Below are 14,838 nucleotides of genomic sequence, written 5' to 3'. Positions count from 1 at the left end.
AAGCATAAATTAAGAAGATGATTAAAAGTATTGACAACAAGAGTCCAGACTGCGGGGTGAACTAAACGTTATTGACTAATAAAAAAGGGGGAGGAGCCACTTAATATGTCGCGCCCTAACTTCCTGTTTTAATGGAAACTACATCAACGCCAAACTGCGGGTTTTAAATTCACTTCAGTGAGTTGTTAAAGGTTAGAGACCTTCAATATCTCTACTGGTAGTCCTGATAAACTGTCTCACATACTGTTGAATAATGGATCAGCTCATCAGAACAGGACTAGAGGTGAAAGTGGGGTGAATTTGGGTTTTATTGGCCGGAAATTAAATCGATGTGATTGTGCATCTGGGTCAAAGTTTATAATGCATTATGCTTGGCTGATAAAACAGTGTTCGGCTTTGTTGCGGTAAGCAATGCTTAACAAAAATGAATCTATAATAGTACTTTGGCTGGCTTTATCTAAAGCAGTCCTGCATGTGGTATTATTATAATACAGATTTTTCCTAGTGGTTTTAAAAGAAATCTAACAATCAGAATTGTATTATTTGAAAGTATAGATAGACAGATGTGAGCCTACTTAGTTTAACATGTGTAAGGGTTAAAAGGCCCTGTTAGATCAGCTGTTTGCGAGACAGGACAGGTAATGGTGAGAATGGTTTTGGTTTAAACGCCCCAGTAAAGCCATTTGTTATACATAGAGGGATTCTGGAAGAGTAGGTCGATATCAGGTCAGAGCTTAACTATCACGTGTGAAATTTAGTGACACTGACGTTACTAAGCTGGCACTCAGATCTAGTCAGCTATGATTTCATGAATATTCAATCATTTGAGAGAATACATGAATTATTTAGAAACTATACTCAGATGTTCGCTTGTTTTTTTGTGTGACACCATTTACACAGAAGCGCTGAAAAACAGTGCACTTAAGTAACAAGGTTAAGTTTATGAGAATTTCTAAAAACATGTACGGTATGTCATTGGGTAAAATGCAAATTGGACCCCTGCATTAGAGCCTCTTACTACATTTTAAAGGGGACATATCATGAAAATCTGACTTTTTCAATGTTTAAGTGCTATAATTGGGTCCCCAGTGCTTGTATCAACCTAGAAAATATAAAAAAGATCAACCCAGTAACTTAGTTTTAGTAAACCATTCTCTGCAAGCATGTGAAAAATTGGTCATTGAAATGTGGCTCCCATTGTGATGTCAGAAGGGGATAATACCACCCTTAATCTGCACTATCCAACCACAGCACTGTCATTTAGTGCAGAGATCGCTCATTTGCATTTTAAAGGACACACCCAAAAACGGCACATTTTTGCTCACACCTACAATTGTGGCATATTTTATATATAAAGTTATCTATATGGTATTTTGAGCTCGAACTTCACATATGTATTCTGGAGACACCAAATATTTATTTGACATCTTAAAGTCTTGTGAAATGTTCGATTTAAATGACAAATGAGTGTGGGTTATTTTCGTCTTTAAACTGAGATCTTAAAGATTTGGCACGTAAGACCAAGGAGCAAATACTTTCTAAAAATACAAGCCTGCTTATAGTTAGTCAACACACTCCGAGTTGTAAGTAAAGAAGATTATGTCAGTTTACTCGTAAGAGAGATGCCAGTAAGAAGCAGCCTACCACATTCGGCTCGGATAATTTTCAGATAATGGGTAATGTTTATTCCAAATTGGACAAAGGAGCTGGACTTAAAAATGGGTCAGACTCAAAGCGATGAGGATGAAGAAGTGAAACTAGCAGATATCCAGCCTCTTTACGCTCTTTATATGAAAGTGTGCCCAAGCGGAGCTTTGCATCTTCATGAATTTCGCAAAATCTTCGGGGTTCGGAGCACATCGGAGGATGAGGCGCTGTTCATGGAAACAATATTCAAATCATTTGACACAAACAGGGTAAGATCAGATTTAAATAGGCCAGTTTCTCATACAGTACACTTTTGAATGCTGATTGCGAAGCAGCAATTTATATGCATAAGCTGTGATTATGTACATATGTTATGAGCTCATCATCTGAGAATCGTGCATGTCCATTTCCAGGATGATGTCATTGACTTTATGGAATTCGTAGCAGCTGTCCATCTGGTACTGAGAGGAAATCTAGAGGACAGATTGAGGTGGTCCTTTAAAGTCTATGACAGAGATGAAAATGGAAAGTTGGATAGAGAAGAGGTCAAGCATATCATAAAGGTAAGATCAGAGGGTGTAAAAGGTACTGAGGAATTAGACTTAAAGAGACAGTAGTGAAAGTCAAATGGATACTGTCAAAATCTGACTTGGTTAAAGGTGTTTACCAAAAACATACGAGTAAAAAAATCTAGTTTTTCTTAGCCTTTGAAATTTTAATGAATGTGGAAATGAATATATGTTAAAGTGAATTTAAGGCATAAAACTATCAAATGCTTTTTATGATCAGTTAATAAAACTTTAAAATTCACACACAAATGATTTTATAGATGTTATCTTGTTACAGTTTGTATCATGACTGTTCTTCATTTCAGATCATATGCCAAATACGAAGAAAGGCCAATAACATGACACCCAAAGAAATTTGTGATAGGATATTTGATCTTTTGGATGAAAATAAAGATGGTAGGTGACTCTTAATTTTTTTTAAGTCCCTGTGAATAGGAAGTTGCGAACTGCTTTGCTTCCGTGTTGTGACGTATTTCCGAGTTAACATAATATCAGGTGAATAAAATAGTGGGCGTGGCTTGTGTTTTCAACTGTGCTTTGATTGGATATAGAAATCTTGGCGTTTCATTTAGAAATGGAATTGGCAGCAGACTGACAGTTGGACGGGTCGTGGTTAACGGATGCTCCCGCCAAAGCCGTCTAGCTGGTAGAGACAGAGCGCAGTTATGCTAATTTAAAAACCACACCCACCAGAGGGAAAAACAATCCAACCGTCTCCATTGACTTTGTATAGTGAGAGGCTGCCTCTTTGTCATTTTTGGCTTATAACAAAAACAGAAGAATGCCTAAACGCTGCTGTGTGACAGGGTGTACAGCTAACAAGCCAAAAAAACCAGAGATAAGTTTTTATAAGCTGTTGAGCCGTTAAACCGAGCCTTTCAAGGAGAAAAAAGTGGATCGCCGACTATGTTTCCCTTTAGTGGGCGCAGTTCTACTTATACTATAAAAAGTTGCCTGTTTCCACTTTTGTGTCTTTTAAACACTCGTTTTTTGGGGTCGAGAGCTCATAAAAACGTATATATGGGTTTTTTGGCTTGTTAGCTGTACGGCCTGTCACACAACAACTTTTAGGCATTATTCTGTTTTTTGTTATAAGCCAGAAATGACAAGGAGGCGGCCTCACGCAATACAAAGTCAATGGAGACGGATGGATTGTTTCCCCCCAGTGGGCGTGGTTTTCAGGTTATGACACGTTGCGCTCTGTCTCTATGTCATCAGAGAATAATCCCCACAAGAGGGTGGAAGTACATTTTCTGATTTTCATTAAAGTTTATGAGGGCACATGAATAAAAAAGATAATGACTTGCATGGATAAATCCTTATAATAAACACTGCAATAAAAGAATTGTCCGTTTTGTTTTCATTGGGACTTTTCAAAGCCCAGAACTCAAAGCCATTAACTCTTTCCCCACCATTTGATGAGTTATTTCGTCAATTAAGAAAAAATGCTTATCTGCCAATGACGAGTTTTTACAGCAATCCATATTTCCGCTATTATCCACTAGATGGCACTCTTCCCCAACTTATAAAACAATGAAGCATTCACTGTTCCAAAAACAGTAAAAACCCTGTGTAAGTTTTGATCATTGCTCCAAATCTGATCCCTAACAAGTTTCTTTTCTGGAAGGCATTAAAGGAATATTCAATTTTCTTAAAAGAAAAATCCAGATAATTTACTCACCACCATGTCATCCAAAATGTTGATGTCTTTCTTTGTTCAGTCGAGAAGAAATTATGTTTTTTGAGGAAAACATTGCAGGATTTTTCTCATTTTAATGGACTTTAATAGAGCCCAACAATTAACACTTAACTCAACACTTAACAGTTTTTTTCAACGGAGTTTCAAAGGACTCTAAACGATCCCAAACGAGGCATAAGGGTCTTATCTAGCAAAACGATTGTCATTTTTGACAAGAAAAATAACAAATATACACTTTTAAAGCACAACTTCTCGTCTAGATCCGGTCCAGTGCGACCTAACGTAAATGCGTAGTGACGTAGGGAGGTCACCTGTTACATATATAAAACGCACATTTGCGGACAATTGTAAACAATAAACTGACACAAAGACATTAATTAGTATCAGTTGACATACAACAACGTAGGAACGGTCCTCTTTCTCAACACTTGTAAACACTGGGGCGGAGTTTCGCGTTCGTCCTCTGTGACCTCTTGACGTCATGACGCATTGCGTGGGGTCACGCTGGCGCATCACGACCGGATCTAGACGAGAAGTTGTGCTGTAAAAGTGTATATTTGTTATTTTTCTTGTCAAAAATGACAATCGTTTCGCTAGATAAGACCCTTATGCCTCGTTTGGGATCGTTTATAGTCCTTTGAAACTCCGTTGAAAAAAACTGTTATGTGTTGATTTAAGTGTTAATTGTTGGTGTCTATTAAAGTCCATTAAAATGAGAAAAATCCTGCAATGTTTTCCTCAAAAAACATAATTTCTTCTCGACTGAACAAAGAAAAACATCAACATTTTGGATGACATGGTGGTGAGTAAATTATCTGGATTTTTCTTTTAAGAAAATGGACTATTCCTTTAAGCTTTTGTGAAAATCATGTGAATGTCACTTTTCACTCTGTTGTCCAATCACAGTAGAGGTGGGATAGGACTACACCAACCAACCGACGCGTTGTGCAGAAGTAAAATAAAACGCTCAGCGGCATTCGGCTGGCATTTTTAGCCACGTTTAAACTCTTTGGTGGATACAGGGTCTTCATTGCCCAGGGCAATGTGATCCTGGCACAGAGAAAGGCCCTGCTCAAAGTGTTGCTACAACATTGTAGGCACACAATCTCAAATGTCACTATATGTTAAGGGATTAGGATTTGTCAACAAAGGAATTAGAAGACCTAGAATAAGAAGGGGTTGTCCACATACTGTGCCATGTAGTGTGTCAAACAACAAAGTGAAAGATGAATCAACCAATCAACTTGCTGCTTATCAAACCATTTTACAGTATATGTTTTAAAGTATGAAACATTATTATTTTAAATTAAAATTACATTATTGCCACTTTTTAAATACCTTCTATTTGTATATTGCTTTTACCTTTGTACTAGTCACAGACAGAAAATATATTAAAATATGAAATGCAATCATAAAAATATTACTGCATTTTTAAAGTGAAATTATCTGTCAGTACTTGTTTTGTAAAAAAAAAAAAATTCATACATTTTTACACAAATTACCTCAAAATTGTACATCACATTTTGCCCCTAATCTTTTCCAAAAGTGTGTGATTGGCAGCAAGCAATTTTTGAGATTGAATATGTGTAAAAAAAAAATGATATCACATTTACAAATTATTTTATTATGTAACTTTTTGTGGTAAGCTATGATATCATGCAAAATGTAAAAATATTAAATAATGGTGGAAATGACAGATGTACTAAACAAGACTCAAATATTTAGTTCGGATAAAGTAAATAACAAAATAATCCTACTGTGGTCTATATTTAAAAGTCTAAACTGCTAAGTCCAAATTTGCTCATAAATATATAGAAACATCATATATTGAGTGAAACAGCTCAAATATTTTTTTAACTCAGGCTTTTAGCTAAAAAGGGATATTGAATGAATTGATTTAAAACACATTTTTTTCATCTATTACAGGTCAAATATCCCTGTCAGAGTTCATGGAAGGTGCACAAAAAGACGCTTGGATTATGGACCAACTCAAACTGGACATCAATGCACGTGGTTGGTTCAATGAAAACTGGGGGAAAAAAACATGAGTCTCCTATCTAAGGTCAAGACCCAAGGGTCGTATGTTTGCCCTTTAACAATCTTTCAAATGCTGAGGTCTGCAAACTGGAAAGGAGGTCAGAAAATATTTGCTGTGGGTCACATGGGAGGATGTGTCTCGTTGGACATTGATCACAATGAACAACAGCCGGTCTGGATTTCTTCAAGTGCATTCCAACCCAACAGTTTCCTGGGTGTGGTGTTGGAGCTGGTTTTGTTTATGGCTGTTGGATATACTGTAAAACTGCTGGTCCCAGAGGAGAACACAACTGCTATTACTGTCTGGTCCCCGGGGCTGTCAACTCATGGGGCCAATAGCCTCAAAACTAAAGCCCAATAATGGATGCAAGTTCCTGTCATCGGGCCAAAACCCATGCAGTGTTGTCATTAAACTTTATCTGCTGCTGCAGGTCAAAACGTCACACGTCTCACCCCACAGATGTTTCAAGTTAGACATAGTTATTGTTATAAAGTTGTTATTATTATTATAGAGACTCTATGCCAAATGTTTTCTTTAATCAGTTGTATTTGACCGTACACATTGTAGCTCATGGGATTAATTTGTGTTAAACTGTGTGTTTATATTTATGTGTTTTTATTATTATTTTTATATTAAGCAAAAAGGGTGCTCTTAAAGGTGCTTCATATTCATTTTTTTCATAGTTAATATGTTTTTACTTCCATGTTCAGTACCTCCAGAAAAATGTGATTATGCGACCACATGATTCAATGGGTAACCAGCCAAAGTCCGCATATTTATGCGGGGGGCGCATTTTTTAAATACGCCATACTTTTGCTGCATAAATTGCAGATTTCTGCTAGCAAAATATGCAGGGCTTGCAAGATTTAATAATCTCCGCATTTTCGTAGCAAAAAAGTCATGTATATCTTAGCAGAAAGGTGCAAAATATTACATTTGCTTCACACATGTGCAGCCATGTCCCCTGTTGTCATGGGCAGTGTTGGGGGTAACGCATTAGAAGTAAAGTGCATTATGTAATAATATTACTTTTCTAAAGTAACGAGTAAAGTAACGCATTACTTTTAAATGTACACATTAATATTTGAGTTACTTGTAAGTAATGCCAGTTACTTTTTTAGTTTAATTAATTCGATAAAAAAATGATGTACTGAATTAAACTAAACATAGTCACATTATGTACAGTTTGAGTCAGAAACTGAGATGGCAGGCCAGAGTTTGACAGTTTTGTGATGAGAGATGCAATTTCTGACTGCAGAACTTTTCAGTCATAAAAAACACCTGCAAGGCCTGAAAGAGATCAAGCCTCAGCCAAGAAAAATAACGCAAAAGTAACTAAAAAGTAACGTAAGCATTACTTTCAATGAAAAGTAACTAAGTAATGCAATTAGTTACTTTTTTGGGAGTAACTTAATATTGTAATGCATTACTTTTAAAAGTAACTTTTCCCAACACTGGTCATGAGAATGTTAGGAAGTGACGTAATTAGGCGACGTGAACATCAATGAAAAGCTGCAAACAGTTTTTGCAAGTTCCCGCAATTTCATAGCATAAAAATGCATAAATATCCCGCATATCCCATAGCTTTTCTTAGAAAACGTGCTGCAAGATCAAGGTTTTTCCCCTGGAATAATAACAAAAAAAACTGTGTTTTTCTGGAAGGACTGACATTTTTTTCAGCCAATGCTGGAAGTTCTAGCACGTTTGGTTAACCTTTTTGATATTTTTGCAATTCAGTTTGATGTTGGTTGGCCATTTTAGGAAAATTATAGATTTCTCTCAAGAAAGCGTACTTTATGAAAACATATGATTAAAAGATGAATTTTGTTAAAATATGAGCATTGTTAGCAGTTATTTAAATGGGCAGTGGAAATGTCAAATGATATGCAGAAGTCTAGCTATATAAAAGGTACAGTATTTTATATTGCAAAAATGTATTGCTTTTCTGTGCAGTTGCAGTGACTGAATACTACAAATTAAACAGTACAATATATCTTAGGTTATACATTACATTACTGTGTGTATTTGCCTAAAAACGGCCTCAAAGTTACAAATAATTGCCATAACCAAACAAATTGTGTAGGACGCTGGACTGAAACCAGTAATACTTTTTGTTTATTTTGAGTTCACGCATTAATTTTACATAACATTTGATAGATAAACCCATGAATGGACCTTATTTTTTTAAAGATTTATTGACTGAAATGGAGATTTATTACAGTCCCAATATGCACTGCATTGACAGATGGTGCTTAGCAATGAACTATTCTTAACTGTGACATAATTCAAAGCATGTTATCTTTTTTACCCTTAGGCCTGGAGCTCATCTCTTGGCTGAACCGCTATTAACCCCTGTAAATCATCCAGGTGTGGCTTTATAGGGACCTTGTGAAAGACTCCCACACATTACATTTATCAAATTCATTTCTCATTTACTTGGTTAGATTTCTTCCTAATACTTTAAATCCGGGATTGAGGGTGTCTTGGTATTCATCCGTGTACCCTATAGAGCTCTATGTTGAAATTGTATATATATATATACATTATATAAACCTGTATAAATTAATTTGTTCTGATGAACACAAAAGAAGATAATTTGAGAAATGTTTGTAACCAAACCGTTCGTGGACCCCATTTACATCCATGGTATTCTTTTTTTCATATTATGGAAGTGAATGGGGTCCACGAACGGTTTGGTTGCAAACATTTCTCCAAATATCTTTCTTCATATTTATCAGAACAAATAAATGTATTTTTAACAACATGAGACTGTTAAAAACATGACTCTGCGTCCGTTAAGTTATTTTTAATGAAATCCAACGCTTATATAAATTCATCTAAAATGTCTTAATTTAAAATAGTGCATAAAAGTACTTATGAAAATATTAATAATATAATTGATTTACCTACATAGTTCTGTATATGTTTTGTGTGGTAGCACATGGCCTTTATTTGGGCCGTGGGCTGCCGTGTCATGTTTATGTCCCCATCCCCCTCATCTCCTTGTTAGCTCTTCCCATCATTGTTTGATTAGTTTACACTTTTCTCTCTTGATTTGTTCTCTTATATAATTCCCTGTTGACACGATCACGTCGTGTCGTCGGACAGGTCTCTTTAGATCGCATCGATCGGCTTGGGTCCAGTCCGTGTTTGGGTCCTTGTTTCAGTTCTGTTTGTTAGAGTCAGTCCTGTCTAGTCTGTTTTATGTCTAGTACTGTTTATCCCATCGTGGGTTTTTTCTTTGTGTTTGTCTTATAATAAAGTCTGGTTTCATATCCCTCAACCTCGTCTGCGATTGGGTTCGTTCCCCCCGCCGTCTCGCTCGGTCATGATGGAGCGACCGGGCGGGCAGTTCTTGACAGCAATAATATAAAGATGGATTGATGGATAGATGCAGAACACCCTTCCATGTCACCTTACTGGTTTCTCTCGCCACGTGAACCTGAATGTGGTTTGGCCTATTTACCAGTTTTCACTACAGTATTGAACATTCATGTGACTATATTTGTATACATTAAACACAACAAATTGACTACAGAGAGCTCTATTTTATTTCTGCTTCCTCATTTGGGTTTAGGGTTCCTTAGGGATGACTTAACTTATTTCATTTTAAAAAACATTTCTGTTGCATCTATCTTTCAGACAGCTTTCTGAACACAGTTCCTGGCTGTCTATTCAAAATTCATGCCGCTTCTTGGACCTCCATAACAAGTGCATTCAAATTCTCACTGACATAGTTTCCCCAGTCACCAGAAATATGCTAAACACACTGACGGGTGGGGGTGTGTTATGGACACGGTAAAAAATTCAACAGACACATCAGATATGGCATAGAGCAAAAATAAAGGAATACAGTGAAATTGACAATATAATGCATACAGAATGCAAAGTTTTATTAGAAATAAAGAATGACACTTGAATTAAAGAATGAAACGAAAATAAAAAAGTTGAGAATGCATGAAAACTATTTATTTACCTGAATTTAAAACCGGTTTATTATCTTTATAGGCACATTGGGAAATGGATAGACCGTTTCAGCAGCAAACAAATGGCTTTTGTGGAACAAACATAACTTCTGATAAACTCTGCAAAAAAATCAATAACAACAAAGTCCATTTAAAGTAGTTTATTTCTGATAACAAGCAAAATAAACAACAAGTAGATTACTTAGTATTTTTGTCTTGTTTTCAATAGAAATATCAAAAAATTCTTAAATTAGGATGCTTTTTCTTAATGAGCAAAATGACCTAAGAAAATAAATCAAGTTTTCAGACAAAAAATATCAAATTTAAGTGAATTTGTGCTTAAAACAAGCAAAATATCTGCCAATTGGGGTGAGAAAAAAGTTTTCTTTTTTTTAAACACTTAATTCAAGCAAAATTTTCTCACCCCATTATTGGCAGATAATGTTGCTTGTTTTAAGCACAAATTCACTTAAATTGTATATTTTTTGTCTAAAAACTAGACTTTTTTGCAATGTAGCCACCAGAGCATTTAACAGAGACCGGAAGTTAAGTTCCACACAGATGCGACAACGCACGTATGCGTCCATTGCAACCCTATCTTACGACAAGCAAAAAATACATTTTTGATTAATTTATTTGTGCTATTGACACAATTTTTGCTGTTTTCTTGCCATGGAGCACGATTGTCTTTTCGTGACACACATCACAAATTTCTAGAAATAGTTTTTGTGTCAACTTTCTTTTTCGTGTCATTTTATATATTTTTTCTCATTGTTTTTTCTAAAATTGTTTTAAAATCATTGTCGCTTGAGGTTAGGGTTAGATTTGCCTGGAGTTGCTTTTATATTTGGAGTTTTGGTGAGGATGTCAAACCTAACCCCAAGCGACAATAGTGACAAAAATAGGACAAAACAATGAGAAAATTACACAATACAGGAAGTCGTGCCACAGGCATGAAAAACTGTTTCTAGAAATTTGTGGTGTGTGCCAGGAAAAGACATTCGTGCTCCATGGGCATGAAAAACAGCATGTCAATAGCACAAATACATTAATCAAAAATTTCGTGACTATAACGCAAATTTCCATGAGATTGGGTTGTCCAATGAAACGGTCTATAGGACATTAAGTTTTGTGAGTGAAGTTGTCTTGGACATCAATGCACTCATCTATTAAACAAAAAATAGTAGTTATGCCAGTGGTTCTCAAACTGGGGGGCGTGGCTCCCTGAGATGATGCCAGGGGGCCCCGTTTCATGACATTTTAAAAAATAGATTCATTTATCATCAATTCTGTGTAATTAAAGTTTTGTAATGTTTTATTTCATACGTTTTCTTTTAGGGGGCATGAAAGGATGGACCGTACACAAAGGGGGCCACACATCGAAAAAGTACCAAAGCTGGTACCCTTTCAAAAAGTACACCCTAAAGGGTGTGTATTAGTACCTCAAAGTACATACTGGTTTCACAAGACTTTTTAAAGATGTCAAATAAATCTTGGGTGTCCCCTGAGTGCATATATGAAGTCTTAGCTCAAAATATCATATAGATCATTTATTGTGCTTAAATATTATGTTAAAATTGCCACTTTGTAGGTGTAAACAAAAATGCAAATGAGCTGATCTGTGCACTAAATGGCAGTGCCGTGGTTGGACAGTGCAGATTAAGGGGTGGTATTATTCCCTTCTGACATCACAAGGGGAGCCAAATTTCAATGACCTATTTTTTAACATGCTTGCAGAGAATGGTTTACCAAAACTAAGTTACTGGGTTGATCTTTTTCACATTTTCTAGGTTGATAGATATAATGGGGGCCCAATTATAGCACTTAAACATGGAAAAGTCAGATTTTCATGATATGTCCACTTTAACTCTAACTGTACATAAATGGTATCAACAGTGTCAACAGTGTTATTTGTTTACTTTTTTATTCTATTACATAATTTAGGAACAACTTCTCTGACAAGGTTTTAAGCATAACATTTTGAAGTATTAAAAATCAGCACAGATGTCTTTGCTCGATCCCATAATGCATTGATGTGTGGCATAGGAGAATGTGCATCTATGTTTAGTGAGCAGGAATTTGAGCTATGAGACAAAGGCAACAGCAACAGGAGAGCAGGGGACAGATCACATGATACAGAAGTCACAAATGTGCTTTAATATGGAAAGAAATATTGTTTTGTTTATTGACCAGAGAAACTCCCAGGCATGACTCACACATGAACATAACCATAAACATATGATATCACAATAAAAAAAATGACTTTGGGTCATTAGGAAAGATATTTTTGGGGAAAAACAATTTATAATGAACCGTTTTTGTTGTGTATGTATGTTGGCCAGATCAAAGACATCACAAAATAAAAATCCACATGATGTAAATTATAAAGGTTAATCCACACTGATTTAATAAATGCCAAAAAATTTCATTCGTTCTGCAAAAGTTACAAAAAGGGATTTATTTCATCTTTAAGAAGTCTTTACAAATATAGCAAATCTCTCTCTCTCTCTCTCTCTCTCTCTCTCTCTCTCTCTCTCTCTCTCTCTCTCTCTCTCTCTCTCTCTCTCTCTCTCGCTCTCTCTCTCTCTCTCTCTCTCTCTCTCTCACTCACTCACTCACTCTCACTCTCTAGAAAGTATCACTGTTACCAGCTTTAAAGCAAAGAGACAACCATTCACAAACACAGAAATTTCATCATTAATCATAAATTTGATCATTTTATCACGGAGACGTTTACAGGATATATTGCCTTATATCCTGCACCAATTGTCTTTATATTTAGCTTGCTGATGAAATGTTTACACATGTGTTTGGGTAGAAACACATGTACAAACATCCCTGCCATCTGCTTCTGTCCCCACAGGGTCATTTGGAATGAAGGAAAGAAAAGCATATAAACACATATATGGGACAATGAATGCTATGTTTATAGCATAGCATATTCTGTTATTGTTGTAGTGTATACTGTATGTGTGTGCATTGTGCACAATCCGCAAATTTTTTTGTATAACCTGAATGACCTTCTAGATTTGCCAAACTGGGTGGTATACTGTAGCTGCATGTGTGAAATCCTGTAACCCACAATGCCATGAACTTGACCTTTGGGAAATAATATCAGCCGTGAGGTTACACATCGCTTAATATATTTTTTTCAAACATGCAGTGAGGTCATGTAATACTAAGCAATAAACAACACATAGGCTACTTTTTATTACAGCTACACCAGCAGAAAAAGTTGTAAAAATATCTACCTCAGCTGTCACCGGGGTGGTACATTTTCAAAATATAAGCACATAAACAGGTCATATTAGTAACTCGAAGGTACATATTACAGGGTTCCCACGGGTCCTTGAAAGTTTGTGAATCTGGGGGGGGGTTCAAGGCCCTGGGAAGTTTTTGAAAACATACATACATAGATACAGGTCATTGAAAGTGCTTAAAGTTTTCTGGAAAAAAAGTCCATATAATTTCCTGTGTAGTGCAGGATAATATCATAAGAATTCTAGACTTTTAAACTGTTTGCTTTAAATGCTTATATCTTCTGTATGCGAATGTTGATTCATACCAAAATGCTTTTTTGCATAGTTGTGTTTGACACATGAAAACGTCTCGGGTTACGTAACTGTTGTTCCCTCAGAAGGGAACAAGACGCTGCGTCTCCCTTGCCTTACTTCCTGCGTCCCTGTAACGCCGTCTTTGGAAATATTTCAGATAGCGATATACTTCCTTGTTCCCGCGTCACCCTGTCTTTGTCGTTAAGCCTCACCATTGGTTAAATTTGATATACACATTTAGACACACTTACCCCTGGAGGCGTCCCCAAAGTGTCACCGCAGTGACGCAGCACGAGTTCCCTTGAAAGAGAACTGTAACAATGTATCTTAAAAGGTAAGACGATGTAACCTTGCTCTCACTTGAAATGTGTCCCCACATTTAGTCCTTGAATTTGAGGGTATTGGACCTGGAAAGTCCTTGAAAGGTCCTTGATTTTGAAGTTTAAATTATTGGGCGTTACCAATTGAAATATTTTTTTAATAAATTCAACTTTTACTTTTTACATTGTAGGATGAATACAAGTTACAGTAATAAACTTAGTATTGAAAGTCTATAGGAAGTTAGTGGTTTCTTTAACCAGGAATGTTACAGTAAAATCTGATATTTTGTTATTACAAGAATACAATGCAAGCAAATGTGTGTGTGTACATGCATCCATGTGCAAATGTTTCTTTTACCATCTACAGTCAATGCTGGTGGATCTGTCAGGGTCTCACTGACAGAATGTGCGGGCCAGGTGACGGGACGCTACTACTGCTGTTTTTGGGTGGCCGCCAGCTGACAGATGGCCAAACTGCGGCTACTTGAGACTCTTGAGGCCGAAGAACGCAAACAGAAAAGTAAACTTTTGCTGACATTCGACCTTCATACACCAACACAAATGAGACGAGTCTTTTCTTACTCCATCTGCAATTCTCATACTGCTATGCAATTAACGTTTTTTTGTTTACACGTAATTGCACCCAAACTGACAAAAACACATTGTCAGTTTCCTAAACGCTATGACTTTCATTTGGGGATAGACCTTGAAAATCAGTCCTCATTTGGGAGGCCTACATCCACACCCATATGCAACAGCAATGTTCATTTCCTTTGAAGGCCAACTTCAAGTTCCTCACAACTGACATGACAGACAAATGGCCATTCGTCCATTATGACCAATGCACGGCATCTTATTTTTAGCGAGAACTAGAATGCCATTCTCTTCCAGTGAACTGGCCGGCACTCTTTCCAACAATAGTCCCCACTGTCCTCGAGAGCCATAAATTATCTTCTAATATTAAATGCAACTGTCGCTTTGACGGCCGCCATTGTGAGACCCCCTGTCTTCACATGGGACGGCCCACCTTTGTGTGATGCGGGGTT

General features: G+C 36.5%; 1 protein-coding gene across 1 annotated transcript; it reads left to right on the top strand.

Moving 5' to 3' along the window:
• Positions 1-1,627: 1,627 nt before the first annotated feature.
• On the top strand, positions 1,628-7,867 carry guca1g (guanylate cyclase activator 1g). The gene is made up of 4 exons (XM_065273571.2): positions 1,628-1,916; positions 2,061-2,210; positions 2,522-2,612; positions 5,842-7,867. Exons 1-4 carry the CDS (start codon positions 1,680-1,682, stop codon positions 5,961-5,963), a joined length of 600 nt encoding a protein of 199 aa, XP_065129643.2. The 5' UTR covers positions 1,628-1,679; the 3' UTR covers positions 5,964-7,867.
• Positions 7,868-14,838: the final 6,971 nt, after the last annotated feature.

The sequence above is a fragment of the Paramisgurnus dabryanus genome, chromosome 23 (assembly GCF_030506205.2).
Source record: "Paramisgurnus dabryanus chromosome 23, PD_genome_1.1, whole genome shotgun sequence".
In the NCBI taxonomy this organism is placed as follows: Eukaryota; Metazoa; Chordata; class Actinopteri; order Cypriniformes; family Cobitidae; genus Paramisgurnus; species Paramisgurnus dabryanus.
The sequence above is the reverse complement of the archived record's forward strand: the minus strand, read 5'-3'. Positions and strand labels throughout refer to the sequence as shown.

Bases quoted from the DNA above. Each gene is read 5' to 3' on its own strand.
- guca1g (XM_065273571.2), top strand. From the start codon at position 1,680: ATGTTTATTCCAAATTGGACAAAGGAGCTGGACTTAAAAATGGGTCAG. The intron at 1,917-2,060 runs GTAAGATCAGAT...GTCCATTTCCAG, and splicing joins AATCATTTGACACAAACAGG to GATGATGTCATTGACTTTAT. The intron at 2,211-2,521 runs GTAAGATCAGAG...TCTTCATTTCAG, and splicing joins AGGTCAAGCATATCATAAAG to ATCATATGCCAAATACGAAG.